We start from the raw sequence: 19034 nt of genomic DNA on the forward strand, positions 1-19034 counted from the left end.
AATTGTTTTCAAGTTTCCAAAAGCCCTCCCAAAGTTTATTAATTTATGTCAAAACCACCTACTACCAGTTTAATAATAAGTATCATTATTAGGAGTTTTTATATGATGCCCGGCCGTGAGATTTACTAGGGCTAGGTGGTTTGCCGCCCTTGTTACTTTGACGGTCGGGCATCATATAAAATCTCCCTTATTAGATCTCCTTCTATTTACAGCTCCTTCCTTCTACTCTTTCCTCTATTTGCAACATCCAAACAAGTTGCCCCTTTGACTCAAATGCTTCTCCGGTGCATGCCTTCCATCTCTCCATTCTTGTTCATGGAGTAGAGAGATACGAATGAAATGATTCATCGAAATTAAAGAGGATGACAAAAAGAACTGTGAATTGGTGAGAATGGAATCGCCATTGAAAGATGAGAAACACGAAAATTAGGCAAAGATGCAAAAATTGTAAGAGTTATGGTTTAGATTCTATTGGTGCAAATAGGGAAAAATAATAAAATGAAAACTTCAATAATTTAATCTTAGAGTAAGATGACAATCAAACCGAATATAGATGATCCTATTGTATGTAGAGCTGTTGTACGTTCTCAAACGCTTCGCTTAAGACGTTATTTGGCCATATTCCGGTGCAAGGATCTGACGACCGAACCGTCTCCAGGAACAGCAACTAAGTGTTGGTGTGCACTTACCAAACACTTTGAAGGCAAAGCTTCAAGTCTCTCTAGGTAAGCAAATCGGGCTCTACAAAAACACTTTGAGGCTTCTGTGGACCCCGATCCGGGAGAGAGGTGGGGGACGAGCCCCCAGCGACCTCTTGGATCATCCACGTGTGAAGGAGAGCTCTACCAAGGAACTCTCGAAACGGATGCCACCCTCATAGCATAGCACGGGTGACGATATAAAATAGATACCTCTCGATTCGGGAACAAGTCCGGATTCGAAACGTACCTAAACAAACTCAAAGTCGTCATCCATGGTATACGACCATGGATCCTTAAACAAAATAGGCTCTGTATACCATGGATAACCAGAAATATATATGGGTTCGTGCCTGATTACGAATGGAGAAGCTCTGAAGAGCACCCCCAATTCGTCCGAGTGCAAGCACTTGGTCTCTTATGCCATTTATTATTAACCTCAAAGAGTTTCGGGCGAAAATCATATGAAATAGGAACAATTCTCATGAATCGTCTACCTAAGCATGCATTTCCTGAGGATAAAGAAATAAGCATTCATAAAATGAAATGAAAAATGTGTCACCTAAGCAAAGCTAGGTTATGAGTGACATGTCTAATGGGTGTCTAAGTTCTGGTGGACATACACATGCAAGCTACAACTAAAGGTATAAGTCTGTACAGGAAAGGAAATCTAAAATTAACAGTTAATCATGAATAGTAAATGAAATAAGAAATAAACGAAATGCCAAGCAAATAACAGAATAATGAAATAAAAAACCTACGGCGTGCACATAGCGCCTATCTACAATGGGGCAAATACATAGCGCCTAATATAAAATCCTAACACATCTCATCTAGAAAGCAGTAAATGACAGATAGCAATTGCAATAATACAAACATATGGCGTGCACATAGCGCCTATCTACAATGGGGCGAATACATAGCGCCTAATATAAAATCCTAACACATCTCATCTAGAAAGCAGTAAATGATAGATAACAATTGCAGTAATAAAAACCTATGGCGTGCACATAGCGCCTATCTACAATGGGGCGAATACATAGCGCCTAATATAAAATCCTAACACATCTCATCTAGAAAGCAGTAAATGACAAATAGAAAATGTAGTAATACCGTAAAATGTTACAGCTAAGAAGATAAACCTGCGCAATGAGCAAACGTCAGTAGATGATAGTAAAAAGATAATAATCAATAACCGAATAACGATAGAGAATTGCAGCTAAGCACGTAAGAACTACAACTAAGCAACTAGGTAAAACACATAAGCAGGTAAATGTTACAGCTAAGTATGTAAGTAAACAAGGAAATGCACACACGCTGCCATGATCCTACGCGAAAATCATCATCAAAATCAAACACAAGCCCTAAAGTGCCATCAACAAGACCTAAGACTCTAATGCTTCAGCCCGAGTCTTTAGATGATCTGATAATCATCCAAAGAAGCCTACGTATCCCCGCCTCCACGAAAATCAAGGCAACGTAGTTCTTCGCACCTATTCTAAACTATGATGCCTAAGACACTTAGACCTCTATCTTAAACTCGATCTAAAAGACCAGAATAGTTCTTAAAGCTTCTTGTGCGATTATTTAAATTCCAATGGATTGTAGATTTCAGGACACCCTATATGCCCTAACTAAATGCAGGCTAGCCCTAAGCTAATGCAGGTGGTTCCTACAACCTATGTGTAACTGGGTTGTGTTTCCTAAGAAAAACCATGGGATCACTAACGCATCTTAGACCTAGTCATCAGTCGGCGATGTGGATCGCCAACTGACCAGACGGAGGCGCTCCTATAACTCTAGGACAAACCCCTAACTCTAAAACAAACACAAACAAGCACACAACAAATCAAAGACAAACTCCTAACTCTAAAACTGTTTATCTAGGACAAACTCCTAACTCTAGAGGAAGATCTTGTTGAAAACAAGGTTTTGAAGAAAAATGGTTAAAGCATTTTTATTTACAAAGTTTGGCTGGACTTGGGATATGTATCCCAAGCTGCACTACGTACCTCGTGGAAGATGATCAAGCCAACGTAGTTCGAAAATCGAACTCTCCTAACTAAAACCTAACACTCCAAATGATTTAAAGGTTTTTAATGTATTTTTTAAAATGTTTTTGATATTTTTAAAGTTTTCAAATGTTTCTTGAGTTTCAAATTTCTAATTTTTTTTGGATTTTAAAGCTTTTCCAATGTTTCGGATCTTTAAATGCTTTCACTCTTAAAGGGAACACGCAAGTACAACCACAAACTAAGGCAAAGCCCTAAATCTAATGGGAAAACCCCGAACAAGCAACTAGCGCCTCAAAGAGACGATCCACAACAAGTAACTGGCGTCTCAAAGAGACAAGCCACAACAAGAAAGTTGGTGCCCCAAGAACAGAGAAAACAATCTAAGATCCCAAGCAAGGAAGGCTCTATATGACCGAGTCAGTCTCTGATGGAAAAAAACTCCTAACTAATAACACTGGGGGGGATTACAAATGAGTCAGAGACTCTCTAATAACACTACCAAGTCAAAGACTCGCTCTAAAAGAGGAAGCCACTCTAACATGAGGCTAGGTAAGCCTCCTAAAGGGAAAACTCTCTATATGAGACAAGGCTTGTCTCTGAGACACAAATGACGTAAACATCTGATGAGACTGGGCAAGTCTCCTATATACAAAAGAGGGGTATGCTACTTGGATTGAGCAAGTCCCTAAGGATGGGCTTGGGCTAACGCCCTCATCGCCCATGGCAATGACAAACAAGTATATAAATCCACAGCTATTCAAAGCTCGAACTCAAAGCACAAAGAGAGATGAACTCATTCGTATCCTCCCATATAAATCCAACACTGCAAATTATGTACCATCAATATTTTATTAAAAACATGCAAATACTGCTTCTTCCTAAAAAAAATGAATTATATAGGGGTTACACTCTCAAGTCAAAACATTCTTATGGCTCACAAAATTATACGTCATGTAAGAAAGCCAATACCTGAGCACGTATTATTTTTGTAAGTACATAAACAATTGACCGCTTAACATGTAGACCAAATGACTATTTAAGTTAAAACATCTCAGAAACACACTCTCAAATAATCAAGATTTAGATCCAATATCTTTTTTTTATATATTTGAAATGAAATGTACCATCGGTGTTTTGGACCACAAATGAACAGGTTACCCTAAGTTAAAAACTCTCATTAGAACTTGGTAATCATACATTAGTAAATTACTAAACAAAGAGACACTCTTAATAGGTAAAATACAAAGGGATACCTTTTTCAAAGCTTTATAGACTTATAATAAATCATCATCCAGACATACATAAAACCAAACTACTGGGGACCCAAAAAAAAAATTCAGATGTATAAAGTCTAACAGAACTAAAAAAAATGACAAAATACAAATAATTTTAGAAATTATGCAATATACATCCACAAAATTCATAGCAGACTTATGAGCATACAAGTTCTACAACCTTCCAAAAGCAAATGACAATGAAATGCTAAAATTTCAAAGATCAAATACAAGAATTTTAAAACCTATTCGCAGCAGACCTATGAATAAGCTGGCTTTACGATCTTCTAAAAGAAAATGTTGATGAAATGTAAAAAACTTTAGAGACTATGCGATGCTCGTCCACAAAACACACAGCAAGCCTATAGACAAACAAATCTGAGAATTTCTTCAAATTAAAGTAAACATACAACAAGATCAGAAATTTAATTAAAACAAGTAATCATCGTACCTGTAGAGAGGAAGAACAAAAGAAAATCTCAAATGTCTTATTGAAAATTTTCGGATTTTCAAATTGTGTTAAATCCAGCAGTATTCGAAACTAGATCGGATCTTTGCCGGAAACTTGGAAGGAGAAATATTGTACTCCTAAAGTCTGATAAGGTCAGCCGGAGAAGAAGATACCAAAAGGCTAGGGTTTACGGAAGAAGAAACATGGATTTAGGGTTTAAGTCCAAATAAAAGGGAAAATAAGTAAAAATCAAATCACTGATGAAGGAACAAGTGATTTTTAAAGAGAATAGTAGTGATCTGAGATCGGCCGGAGCTCTGAGAATCTCGCCAGAGAAAAAAAATGATGATCGGAGTTAGGATTTGGAGGAAGAAAACTAGGGTTTGAACAAAGGTTTAAGGCTGAGATCTAAGGTTTTGCAGGAAACAAGAACAAAGAAAGAACATTTAGATGAAGAGATCTTGCTTCGCCGGAGATCGGCCGGAGTAAGGTCGGAGAAGAAGAAAATGGAGGTTAGGATTTGGGGATTTCTCCTTCTCTTCTTCTCTCTCTCTTTTTTCCTTTTTTTTTTATACAAAAGCCTTTGATCCGTATTTATAGGTGTTCGGCCAAATTTTTTTAACCCCCATTATGTACCTTGGACAACCCCCTTTTGCTCATTTTAACTTATTTTGTATAGCTACGGATGGTCCACAGAAAACTGCTTTAGTGAAAAAAATAAGGAATAAATTCGTCATCCCTTTGAATATCCATGGACACCCTCCTGCAGCAAATCACCCATGTTTATTCCCCACCAGGACACCTCCTGGTCAAGAAAATGACACCCCCTTTTCTGGTTTACACTACAACACCGTCTCGGCTCGATCGCTAGGCAAACGCGCTCGGATTCTGACGAAATTTTGCAGGGACCTAGATGAGACCCTAACCTAGCTTAGGGTGAAGTTTGGGACCCTAATTCATTCATTTGATGGGGTTTTGCATAAAATTGGAAGGTGAAGGGCACGGTCAAAATGGGGTGTCTACAGCTTCTTGTGAAGATCTTAATCTCACACCAAAATATGGGACACACCCTTGGTTGGCTTTCCTTTCACACACCACAACAATGGTGTAGAATCTTTTCCTTCTCTCTTTTTTCTCTTATTAGAAGTTAGCCAAGAGTCTCTTCATTCTTATGGAATCACCCTTAATAAGAGAACTAAAGGCATTCAACTAAAAGAGAAAAACCAAAGAGCCACCATAAATGGAATACAAAGAGTCACCAAGAAAGGTCCACTCTTTTGTCCTTTTGTGCATGACTTTTGGAAGGTGCAAAATGACCACTCACTCCAAAAGCTTAAGCTGTAAGAGCTAATGTTCTTTAATCACTTCAACACTCCCCCTCATGTGTAGCTGCTAACAATGTTTCAGAACAATAGTACAGTTTTCTTCCTTATGGAAGTGTAAGCACGTGAATTTTAAGTTGTTTTTTTTTTAAAAAAACAACCAAATACCCATAACCTTCCCATCATACAAGCCATTTTCCCCCAAATGAATCTACGAAAATCCCCTCAAAATCCTACCGAATTTGTAAACTTGCCTTCTCCACCCTTTTCCACGGGCAATCACCCCTTTCGACAACTATTTTCCCAACTCAAGCGGGATTTCCACCAAAAAATGATGTTTTCCCAAATCAGATCCAATCATGACAGCCCTTAAAATCTCATCATTAACAGCTTCTTTCCAAAGTAGAGCATCTCTAGAACTCATCGCTTCTTTGAATGTTTGTGGATCTGCTTCAACACTATGTGTCATAAAGTCGTCCCCAAAAGACTTAGCTTTCTTGATACGCTTTGAACGAGGCTCATGAGATTCAGGAATGATGGAATCATCATTCACTTCAACTTCCTTAGACATGGTTGAATCTCCATTAATAACCTCCTACGAAGCTGGTAGGGAGACAACCTCTGGTTCATTAGACTTTTATGCATGAGAGTTTTCTGGCAGATCACTAAGTGTAACATTCTTGTTTTTGATGAACTTGTCTTCAAAGAACTCAGCAACTCTGGCCTCAATGATTGAGTTAGTGCCAAGATCCAGAAACCTTCGAGCATCACTGTCTTCAGCAAACCCCAAAAATACGCACATATTAGCCCTTGGCCCAATCTTTGGTCTCCTGATATCTGGTATTCTGACATACGAAAGACAACCCCACACTTTAAGAATATCCAAACTAGGTGGATAATCATACCAAAGTTCATGTGGCGTGATCTTTGTCTTTGAATATGGAACCCTGTTCAAGATAAAATTGGCAGTCAAGAGAGCTTCTCCCCAATAATATGAAGGAAGTCCAGCAGTGATGATCATTGAATTCACCATCTCAGTGAGTGTGCGATTCTTCCTTGCAGCAATTCCATTTGATTGAGGTGAGTAAGGGGCAGTGGTTTCTGCCACAATACCATGCTCCTTTAAATATGCCTTTGCTTCATTGGACCGGTATTCACCACCTCTATCATTTCTGAGCTTCTTTACAGGTCGACTCTATTGCTTCTCAACCCTGACCCGGAATTCCACAAACTTCCCAAAAGCTTCATCTTTTGACTTCAATAAGTACACATGACAGAATCGAGTGCGATCATCGATGAAGGTGACAAAATACTTCATACCTCCTCTTGTAGTGAAGCTTCTGAAATCACACATATCATAGTGAATCAAATCGAGACACTATGTATTCCTTATAACTTTAGAAAAGGGCTTTCTGACAATTTTGGCTTGTGCACACACTTCACACTTCCCAGGTTTATCACCCCCACATTTGGGTAATAATCCCAAGCTCTTCATGTCTTGCAACTTTCTATAGTTAACATGACCAAGTTTATTGTGCCACAACTCAGAAGAATAATCAGAACCAGTGATTTCATTAACAACAGAAGATACAGTGCTCATTTTGTACATTCCATCAGTGCGGTAAGCATTTCCAAAATACACATAATATTATAAGAAAGAACAGCCTTACCTCCTTGGAAATCAAGACGCATACCAGCATCACATAGAAGACTGCCAGACACTAAATTCTTAGCTATGGATGGAACATGCTTGACATTCTTTAGAGTAAGAGTCTTCCCAGACGTGAGTGTCAACACAATAGTCCCAGAACCGAGCACATCAGTAGTAGAATGATCCGCCATAGCCACTTTCTCCTTTGAAGCAACATAAGAAGAAAATAGTGACTTGTTGGTGCACACATTACAAGTAGCACCAGTGTCTAGCCACCAATCAGTAGAATCTTAAGTACCCTCCACATGAGAGATTACTGTCTAGCCACCAATCAGTAGAATCTTAAGTACCCTCCACATGAGAGATTACTGTCACAAAATCTGAAATCTCTTCATTTTCAATTACAATATTAATCGACTCCTTCAGTTCTTTGTTCATTGGTAGTGCCCTACAATCCTTAGCGAAGTGGCCATACTTTCCACAATTGAAACATTGACCTTTCTTCTTAAAATCCTTTTTCTGCACATTAAGGTTCTTTTTGTTCCACTTCTTCTTGGGATTGTACTTCTTCTTTTTCACATCATATCTTCCCTTGTTATTTTCTGACTTTGCTTCTATCATATTGGCAGTAGCCTTCTGCTTCTCAAGCAATTCAATGTGAAAACGGCTTCGGGCTTCATCTTCAATACGAATGAACCGCTTCAAATCATCAAGAGAAACTTGTTTCTTTCTTCTACGCATCTCCGTAGAGAAAGATAACCAGGAAAGAGGGAGCTTGTTTACAATAGCTCCAGCAATGAAAACATTGTTGAGCTTTATCGCTTTCTGTTCAAGCTTTGATACCAATTTTTCAAGTTCTTTCACTTGGGGCAAAACTTCTTTTCATCTTCAAATTTCATATCTAGAAACTTGTCGATAAGATGAGTCTTGGACAAATTCTCTTCATCTTTATATTGCTGTTCCAGATTGTCCCAAACTGCTTTAGCTGTTTTGTTTTGACCATAAACATCTGCAAGATGGTCTGACAAACAGTTGAGCAAATAACTTCTACAGAAATCATCATCACGATCCCAATCCGCCTCTTCCTTAGAGTTCTCCTCTTCAAATCGGGTTTCTCCTCTTGAACAGTGTAATAGATTTTCAGAAGTTGCATTCCAAAAATCACTTTTCGACGCCAAACGTTGAAATCAGAACCGTCAAAGTTCTCAAGCTTTAGACCATCAATACCCATAGCTCTTGCAGTATCCATCTTATACGAATAACGTCTTAAGATTGTTGGTGCAAATAGGGAAAAATAATAAAATGAAAACTGTAATAATTTAATCTTAGAGTAAGATGACAATCAAACCGAATATAGATGATCCTATTGTATGTAGAGTTGTTGTACGTTCTCGAACGCTTCGCTTAAGACGTTATTTGGCCCTATTCCGGTGCAAGGATCTGACAACCGAACCGTCTCCAGGAATAGCAACTAAGTGTTGGTGTGCACCTACCAAACACTTTGAAGGCAAAGCTTCAAGTCTCTCTAGGTAAGCAAATCGGGCTCTACAAAAACACTTTGAGGCTTCTTGTGAAGATCTTAATCTCACACCAAAATATGGGACACACCCTTGGTTAGCTTTCCTTTCACACACCACAACAATGGTGTAGAACATTTTCCTTCTCTCTTTTTTCTCTTATTAGAAGTTAGCCAAGAGTCTCTTCATTCTTATGGAATCACCCTTAATGAGAGAACTAAAGGCATTCAACTAAAAGGAGAAAACCAAAGAGCCACCGTAAATGGAATACAAAGAGTCACCAAGAAAGGTCCACTCTTTTGTCCTTTTGTGCAAGACTTTTGGCAGGTGCGAAATGACCACTCACTCCAAAAGCTTAAGCGGTAAGAGCTAATGTTCTTTAATCACTTCAACACTCCCCCTCATGTGTAGCTGCTAACAATGTTTCAGAACAATAGTACAGTTTTCTTCCTGATGGAAGTGTAAGCACGTGAATTTTAAGTTCTTTTTTTTTTTTTTTTAAACAACCAAATACCCATAACCTTCCCATCATTTACAAGCCATTTTCCCCCAAATGAATCTACGAAAATCCCCTCAAAATCCTACCGAATTTGTAAACTTGCCTTCTCCACCCTTTTCCACGGGCAATCACCCCTTTCGACAACTATTTTCCCAACTCAAGCGGGATTTCCACCAAAAAATGATGTTTTTCCCAAATCAGATCCGATCATGACAGCCCTTAAAATCCCTAATTGATTATCCCCAACAGCCATTTTTCCCTTCTTTTACCCTATAAATGCCTTACCTAGAAACCTCCCACTTGGGAACAACTTTCTCACAAGAGAAACCCTATAACTACAAGCTATCCTTCCTTCAACCATTTTCTCATTTTTCTCATTCTCCTTTCTTGGATTTTTCACATTGTACAACACAGGGGCAGTTGCTCTAACGCCATCTTCATAGCTTCAAACAGGGTATTCAAGACCCACCTTCATCCTTCTCCTCTTCGCCGGTTCGTTGCGACTCGGACTGCAAAGGGGAAGGACTGAACTTGCTTACTTTCATTTATTTGTGTTTATTGTTGAATAGCAATTCTTTCTCTATCATTCAGCCCATTGCTCTAAGAAGTTGGGTTCAATACCTGCATGTTCTTCAATCACAAGTGTCCATATGATTCGCTATAATTATGACTATTTTAATCTCATCGCTTGGCATAATTAAGCGCACGATCAGTTCTACTGACATTAGACACACTTCTGTCTTGATAAGATTCTTTTACCCTTTTAACACAATTTATTCCTCTTCCTGCCCATTCATATAATTTCATTTATAGCACCCAAGGTATTTTGGGGCTGCTAAATGTGTTGTTTGATCATATATGCTATTGCCTGAAACGCGAACAGAACCCTGTCAATACATCGACCTCTGCTTGAACTAATTGCATGTACTTGTATACAATTTATTTACCCACTATTGCCTCCCTGCTTATTATCACATATAATAATTCGACTATTGCGCTTTTGCACATCTGCAGTTCCTTTTTTTTTTTTTTTTTTGCAACTAATCTTCATTAGTTCGAGTAAAGTTCTGAACTTTACAGACACACAACATTCTTAAGCTTGTATTACCAAAATCAATTATCATATTACTAACCATTTAAGTCTGCTTCAATAGAGAGATTAAGTTTCTTATTTTACTTGTTTTCAGGAAGTTGATGCAATATTTTGCTATAAAGTAATCAATAGCATATAGTGTTTTTTTTTTTTTTTTTGCAATTGTTATCCATACAAATTGGCTAGTGGAGTCCTGCTGCGCTGCACAAGGGCACAGACAAGAAGACAAAGGGTCAGAGGACCAGCCCGGAGTGGTGCTCCGGACGGGCGCTTTGACACTCAAGTCAGTATGAGCAGGAGTGTAGAGCAATGTCAGAGCAAAAAGCTTAGGGTTTTGATTTCAGATCCCTCACATTAGCACAAATGAGGGCTATTTATAGTGTGATCCTGAGCCACCTGTCCAGGACAGGTGGTAGCCCCTGTATGGACCAGGTCTCATACCTAGGAGGGGCAGATGGAAGTCCCTGATTGGTCCAGGTGTCACACCTAGCAGGGACAGGTGTTGGCCTTGCAGTGGTCCCTGTGAGGGCCACGTGTCAACAGCCGATTGGTTGCAGATTTTGGACCCCATCACAATGCTTTTAAATGCACGCATCAATGGCCTTCCCATATTTCCTGTGCAGGGGATAGGTTTATAGCCAACCAAGCAGATAAGGAAAAGAAAAAGAAGCTTAAAAGAGTGGAAGACAAAATACTTGGCAGGGGTAAGTCTTTTAAATTACATTTCATTTTAAAATGTGAAATTTATCACATGATGTTACATTACAACCTTTCCTTTGTTTGAATGGTGGGTGGATTTTGCACTGTGTCGCTTACTTCTGTTCGGCGGTGCTCACTGAGTTGTTTTTGTGGATCCAAGGTTCAATGATTTAGACAGTTGTGTGTGTGTATATCTATATATCTATACTAGCATTCCTTGCCCATGCTATGCATGGGTGTAAAAAATGGTAGGCCCACCCCATGAAAACATGAGTTGTAAAATGATGGGACCCACGCTAATGCATAGGTTAGGGTAAAAAAATCTCCAAGGAAAAAACTATTGTTGTCTAAATTATCAAATATACATTGTAACCTCGTAAGATCCCAAATAAGAAAAAGAAATAGAAAATGGGAATAACAAATCATATTTTGGGACCTAATTCAATAAAAAAAATGGATGAAGCAGAGAGATCCAATTAATCATAATCAATTTCCTATGTTTACCTAATGAAACTACATTAAAGTTAGGGAAATGACATCCCCTGACTGATAAAATCCCCAATGAGAATCTTTTGATGTTATTCCTTACCTTTGAAACGTAAGTAATGACGGCGAATCGAGAAAAAAGCCATGACCACGACTATCACATCCCCAGTAATGGAAATCCTAAAAAATGTCACTATTCCATATAGTTTATAATGGCGGAATCCCATACTGCGAAGATCACAGAATTAGTCCCCATAGACAACCACTAATAACTAAAAATCAAAACAGAAGAAATCCGATTAGCAATATAATTGAGAAAAAAACATATTTTGACTAAGTACACCCACTCTAACATTACTTTGCTGTTTGCTATTTTTGTTTGTAGCCGTGGAGAAAAAGATGATGAAGGAATGTTTGCTATTTCAATATTATATATCTGTCTTTTTTCTAACACCCAATAATAACTCTCATGTTTAAGCCCTCTGTTTCAATGATTAGGTTCATCATAGTGTACAATTCTTAGTTCATATCATTCCCACAACGTGGCCCACTAGGCTTGTAACAGGCTTCTCATAGTAAAGGCCAATCATCCAGTTTTGGGGCTTTTCTCCATTAGTGAATTGCATTCTCTGTGCCCTGATTTGGGACCATTGCACCTTAAAGATTTTAGAAGTCGTTGGTGTGTTTGTCTCATCGGCAACCATAAGAAATTGATTTCTGGGTATTTCTGAAATCTAGATGGTGTCAACTAGACCTAGATTTGATAGGCTGTTCATGTTGTTGTTTGCACTCCTGGTCATGTTTTTGATAGGCTGCGAAGACAATCTCTTCGTCCTGACTATTTTAAGATGTTTGTGTTGGACTAGGCTGATGAAATGTTTAAATAGGTTTCAAGGATCAGGTCCTCCCTTCACCTGTTCCTCTATACTGGCTTTCTTAACTATATCATGTACTTGAGGTGTGGCAACTTATTCCTGACGAAGTAATATAATAAAAGAGAGAACATTTCCTACACACTTGTGTAGGTAAGTTACCTACACACTAGCTAAAATACAGTGGGGTCCCACATTGTTTGGGTGATCCAAACAATTCATTTGAATGGTCCTCACATAGATAGGGTGTCCACAAAAAATCAGATCCATAGGATCATCCCAACCCTACGATTTGTGGAGGTAAAATGGACGTGTATAAACCTTCACAAATTAGTCCATTTTTTGCCTCCATAGTTTGAATGGTTAGGATGATCCTATGGATCTGATTTTTTGTGGACACCGTATCTATGCGAGGATCATTCAAATGAATTGTTTGGATCACCCAAACAATGTGGGCCCCCACTGTATTTTAAGCTAGTGTTAGGTAACTTACCTACACAAGTGTGTTGTAATTTGCTCGAGGTAAATTAATAAAATTTTAGAACTACACTTCTTTATATACCTCAGTCCCACAATTAATAAGGGAAGAGTTCGCCATTGACTAAGTGCCGGGATCGAGCCTCTAGCTCATTGGTCACTTCAACCCAAAGGTCAGAGGCTCAATCCCAGATTACCTACCAAAAACGGAGTGCACATTCATAGAAGAAAATTACACATTCATAGAAGAAAATTACAAAAAAAGAAGTTTCTTATCAGCCAAGAAATTCACTCTCTAGAATTGATTGGAAATATTAACCAAACAAATCACAAAAGAGGAATGCTAAACTAAAGAGCGCCCATGAAAAAACCTGCTGCAAGGACGCCTCATTTGGATCCACGTACCTCATCAAAGGACATTTTATAATGGGTTTTGCTAACTTCGGGCACTCGTTAAGGTGCATTGGGAACCTGACTTTCTGTTAAATGAAGTAGGCCTATGTGGCTAATCTCTAATGCAATAGCCCGTCCGCGAAATGCCTTCTGCTGTGGTCCCTAGCAAATCCCTTGATTTTTCTCACTTTTTGACTCGTTCTCATTCTAGATTACACTGAACTCCAAGGGGCTCTTTAGCCATTTTTCTAATGAGTGCCCAAAAAACAGACCTCAGAACGTTGTAGAAACGGTCCAACAGGAAGGATATTTTAAAAGGGTTTTGCTAACGAGTGCCCTACTCGTTAAGGAGCATTTAAAGCACCTATTTTCATGTACCCACACTTTTATCCTCAAAACACATTTATTATTAGAGAACCGTTTCCCACAATTTCATTTCTATTACGAGAAAATAACAAGAATACCCCTATGTCATAAAAGATAATAGCCAGAGTACTTTAACTCATTTTCCATGAGATTGAAATATTTTATTATTTTATATAAGATAAGTTTATTTTTGTCATTTTCATGAGACAGTGTATTTTGTTCATAGGATCGATGATCCTAACCTTCCAATCTATGAATTTTTTTTTATTGTGGTGTCCATTTTAAACTTCCTCAAATCAAAGGGTTAAGATCATTCTATGGAGAAGATTTTACGGGCCCACACTATCTACATTAGGGCCCAACAAATGAATGGTTGGATCACCCACCCAAACAATGTCGGCACATGTATTTTTTTCATTTGTTGAGGGTGTGCCCAGAAAATATTTTTCAATCCTAACCCCGATCTATGTAGTTTTTTTATATTGCGGTGTCCATTTTAAACCTTTTCAAATCAAAGGGTTAAGATCATTCTATGGAGAAGATTTTATTAGAGAATAAAATTAGATCTGAATTAGAGAATAAAATCCGGGCCCAACAAAATGAATGGTTGGATCACCAAAAAAATGAGCCACTAGTATTTTTTCGGGTTGCACGTAAGTGCAGAGCCGTCCACCATGTAAATTGTCTTGCATTAGATAGGTCTTTTTTATTATTTTCTATGAGATATAAGTGTATTGGTCATTTTTTATGAGTGAGTGGTACTTTGATCATTTTCTATGAGACAGGGTCTTTTTATTTTCCATGATATATGAGTTTTTTTTTTTTTTTTTCGAAGAGATAGGTGTATTTAACACTTTCTATGAGATATAAGTATTTTTGTCATTTTTCATGAGATTTAAGTAGGGATATTTTCGTTATCTTTTATGAGATAAGGGTATTCTTGTTATTTTGTCATGGTGGGGGTATTTTTGTAAAAACCAAACCCAAGCCTCTTTTGTTGAAATTGTAATTATGGAAATAAAATCTCGACTTGCTCCAGTAATAAATGTGTTTGAGGATATATCCGTGGGGGTGCATGAAAATAGGTGCTTTAAATGCTCCTTAACGACCCATTTTAAGTAATTTGAATACGTGGATTTTAAATGCTCCTTAACGAGTGCTTTAAATGCTCCAATAATAAATTGGATACGCGGATTTTAGAATCCAGGTTTTAAATTTGAAAACAGTGTAAAAGAGGGTTCATGATCAAGCTGTTGCCACTGTCCTGGCAGCGTTTCTTGGATTTTAAGTAAGAAAACCAGGCTTTAGAAATCCCTCTTACATACTGAGATTTCTAAAACCTGGAAAAATGGGAGGATCTTCTACTCTCTTGCTGACATAAAGAAGGGCGAGGAGTCAAAAACGATGGCTGGTCCGCTTCTTCTCTTGTCTCTTAGCTATAACTTTAAAGAAATCCTGGGTTCTAAAATCCGCCTATCCAAATGGCCCATAAAGATGTCAACAAAAACTAATGAAAAGAAAATACTCGTTTAATGTTGATTTTTTGTTTTCGTGGTTTTAGGAGATTTCCATGCTCCCCTCACTCCCACCTTCTTAAGTCTCTGAATCTCCCGTGCATCTCAAGCAATTGCCCCCGAAGAGGGTAATCTTGTCATTAAAGAACGACAAATACGTGGACGGCCCAGAGTCAAACTTTCGCGTCAGACATTTGCTCTAAATATTTATACACGGCTTTCATTCCTCCTCTATATAAAGTTATAAACCCCCCAACCCAAAGGAGATAACGAGGAGAAATCCAGATATTCACATCTCTCTCTCTCTCTCTCTCTCTCTCTCTCTCTCTCTCTCTCTGTGTTTAGAGCAAAAGAAATTTGTAACAATACTCCATTGATGCCGAAAGAAGGTATGCGTAGCATTTTCTTCTACTCTAATATGACTTCTTCTCCTTCTCCTTCTTCTTCTCCTTCTCCTTCTTCTTCTTCCACACCTCGACACTCCTTCTCTCAAACAATGATAGAAGCAAACATCTTAAACGCAGAAGAAATCATAACTAAATGGGATCCAGACTCCTCTTCCTACACAAAAATCACCTCTCTATTCTACGTGAAACGCAGAGAAGCCAAAGAATTTCTCAGATCCGTTAGAGAACTCCAACGATCTATGCACTCCCTCGCTTCAGAGAATTCCAACTCTCACAAGCTCGCTCAAGCTCAGAAACTTATGCAGATCGCCATGAAAAGGCTTGAAAAGGAGTTCTACCAGATCCTCTCCGCAAATCGTGATCATCTCGATCCGGAATCCGTTTCCGGCCTGTCCTCCACCACAACAAGATCCAGCACCTCCGATTACGACGAAGATCTCGGATCGGAAGACAAAATCGAGATCGCCGGAGACTCTATCCGAGAAGTCGAGCGAGTTTCATCTTTTGCCATGTCGGATCTCAGGTTAATCGCCGAGTGCATGATCTCGTCCGGATATGGAACGGAATGCTTCAGGATTTATAAAATCATACGAAAATCGATAGTGGATGAAGGTTTACACCGCCTCGGATTCGAACGGTTGAGCTATCATAAGCTTCAGAAGTTGAATTGGGAGACGATCGAGCTCAAGATAAAGAACTGGTTAAATTTATCAAAAATCGCAGTAAAAACACTTCTTTCCGGCGAGAGAATCCTCTGCGATCACGTCTTCTCCACGTCGGACATGATCAAGGAATCGTGCTTTTCAGAGATCTCTAAAGAAGCAGCGATCGATCTCTTCGCATTCGCAGAATCCATAGCCAAAATGAAGAAATCTCCAGAGAAAATGTTCCGAATCTTAGATCTCTACGAATCAATCGCCGAACTCTGGCCTGAGATCGAATCAATCTTCTCGTACGAATCCACTTCAGCTGTCCGATCACAAGCCATCACTGCTCTCACCAAACTCGGCGATGCAGTGCGATCCATGCTATCAAATTTCGAATCCGCGATTCAAAAAGACTCCTCCAAATCTCCGATCCCTGGGGGAGGAATCCATCCTCTAACCCGATACGTGATGAATTACGTATCGTTCCTCGGCGATTACAGCTTAATTCTCTCCTATATATTCGCCGACTTAAGGTTCCAAGTTCCGATTCCATTACCGGAATCTTTGTCCATTAAAAGCTCTCCTTCAAGAGAAAATCCTTTATCTATGATCTCTGTTCGATTCTCGTGGCTCATTCTCGTTCTCATCTGTAAACTAGATGGAAAAGCAGAGCTCTACAAAGAGGTCGGACTTTCATATCTTTTCCTCGTTAACAATCTCCAATACATTGTTTCAAAAGTCTCAAACTCAAATCTGAAGCCTCTCCTTGGAGAGGATTGGATCTCCAAACACTACACGAAGCTTCATCAGTACGCAGCGAACTACGAGCGGACGGCATGGATGAAAGTGATCAAATCCTTGCCCGACAATCCTACAGTGGAGATTTCACCAGAGGCAGCGAAGGAGATTTTTCAAAATTTCAATTCGGCGTTTGAGGACACGTACTTGATTCAGTCGTCTTGGATAGTGTCGGAAGGAAAAATGAGGGATGAGATTAAGGTTTCGGTCTCCGGCAAGATCGTACCGGTGTATCGGGCGTTTTATTTGAAGTATCGGATTTTGTTGAAGGAGGAAAAGAATTTGGAGGTTTTGGTGAGGTTCTCGCCGGAGGAATTGGGGAACTATTTGTCCGATTTGTTTTCCGGGAACGGAGTTTCGGGTTCCGTTACGTCCTCTCCGGCACACTCTCCGGTTTATCGGCGAAGATGAGGTGCCGTTATCATTCTCTTGCTAGTTGGCAGTTTATCGTCTGAACGAGAATGTGATACGGTGTGGGGCCCACCAAGGGAGGTGACATTTGCGGGTGTTTGATTCGTGCATAACTGTTCAAAAGCAGACGTGTCCGGAACTAACATTATTATCCTCACGTGGGCTAAAGTGAGAGAAGAATGTGGAAGAGTGTATACACTATCACCACCTTTGATTGATCTGAACCGTCTGTTCGATAGGCTTTTGCTTCGGATCTCTTATGGCACAAAATTCTGAACTATACGCATCGAATAATATGTAATTTTTTTGTTTTGCTAATGTAAATATATGTATTATTGAAGTTAATTTTGGGTCATGAGAGATCAAATGTAAGAGCTTTTTAGCGATTACTGTAAACAACTTTTTAAATAATAAAAAGACAATATGGGTTAGGGAAGTGATATATCCGCGCCTTTTGATCACCAGGAACACCCCCCTTGTCCTTGGTTGTGGCAATAGGGGGCATTGAATTCTTCTGACATAAGTACAACAGCCCCTCTTTAGTCATTGATACACTGACAGGGGGTGTTCCTGGTAATACAATTATCAAAACATGGTTGCTTTGGTATCATTTTCGTATATTTATTATTTGGGATTTGTTAGCGTCCTTCGCAAAAGGCATTCTCACATGCATCATCGCATGTCAGAGCAGCTACTAAAACCCACTTTTCAGAAAAATTTGTCATCATTCACAAGGTGGCTGCCCTGACACGCGACAGTCGACAGAGTATGTGCAAAACGCCTTTGCGATGGACGCTAGCAAATCACTTATTATTTTGTAATGAAAACAGATTTCCAACCGGGAGTCTATCAACTAATTGCATGTGCTTAATGTATGTTGGGAGAGGATGAGTCTCCCACATCAGTTGGTGAACCAACTTGGTATGGGTGGTTCATTAGGTGGTTGAAAATATTATGAGAGGGTAGTTATCTTACGTGGGTGTGAGTAATTGGTGATGATGGGCCATTGTGGGAATGAGAAGTACGTCTCTCCAAGTTTGCAGATGAAAATCTTCTTATGGTGTTAATCTGAGTCCTGATCTGATTGTTAATGGACTTAAATGATAGGCCATGTTGGAGATGGAAAAGTCTCTCTAGAAAAGTTGATGGAAATAAACAACCACCGCGGTAAGGAATTATAAATATCTCGTGGTAAACCAAGAAAAGTCATTCGAGCAATTGACGAGTCCATACCCTCTTGAGAGAACATCATCATATCCTCTGGATTTTTGTACCCTAAACTCTTTTCCTTCTTCCCTTCAGTGCATCAATATGCATTGATCTAGGCACCCCAAGTTTTCCAGGTACCTAAGTATGCTTACAGGATTTTCAATGTTGAGAAAAGATAAGATTCGTATCAATTTGAAGGATAAATCTCGAAAGTAAATATACAATATGTGCTATG

At 39.0% G+C, this 19034-nt stretch overlaps 1 protein-coding gene across 2 annotated transcripts; it reads left to right on the forward strand.

The window, feature by feature from the left end:
* Positions 1–15602: 15602 nt before the first annotated feature.
* On the forward strand, positions 15603–18032 carry LOC143849112 (exocyst complex component EXO70H1-like). 2 transcript variants are annotated; one of them, XM_077358157.1, is made up of 2 exons: positions 15603–17375; positions 17438–18032. In XM_077358157.1, the coding sequence occupies exons 1-2, from the start codon at positions 15704–15706 to the stop codon at positions 17632–17634; spliced, it is 1869 nt and encodes a 622-aa protein (XP_077214272.1). In that variant the 5' UTR covers positions 15603–15703; the 3' UTR covers positions 17635–18032. The 2 variants fall into 2 exon arrangements, with proteins under 2 accessions (XP_077214272.1, XP_077214271.1); XM_077358156.1 differs by having other exon boundaries at positions 15603–18032.
* Positions 18033–19034: the final 1002 nt, after the last annotated feature.

Source organism: Tasmannia lanceolata, unplaced genomic scaffold (genome assembly GCF_043159265.1).
Source record: "Tasmannia lanceolata isolate RefF3 unplaced genomic scaffold, GAP_Taslan_0.1 ptg000016l, whole genome shotgun sequence".
Classification (NCBI taxonomy): Eukaryota; Viridiplantae; Streptophyta; class Magnoliopsida; order Canellales; family Winteraceae; genus Tasmannia; species Tasmannia lanceolata.

Bases quoted from the DNA above. Each gene is read 5' to 3' on its own strand.
- LOC143849112 (XM_077358156.1), top strand. From the start codon at position 15,704: ATGCCGAAAGAAGGTATGCGTAGCATTTTCTTCTACTCTAATATGACT.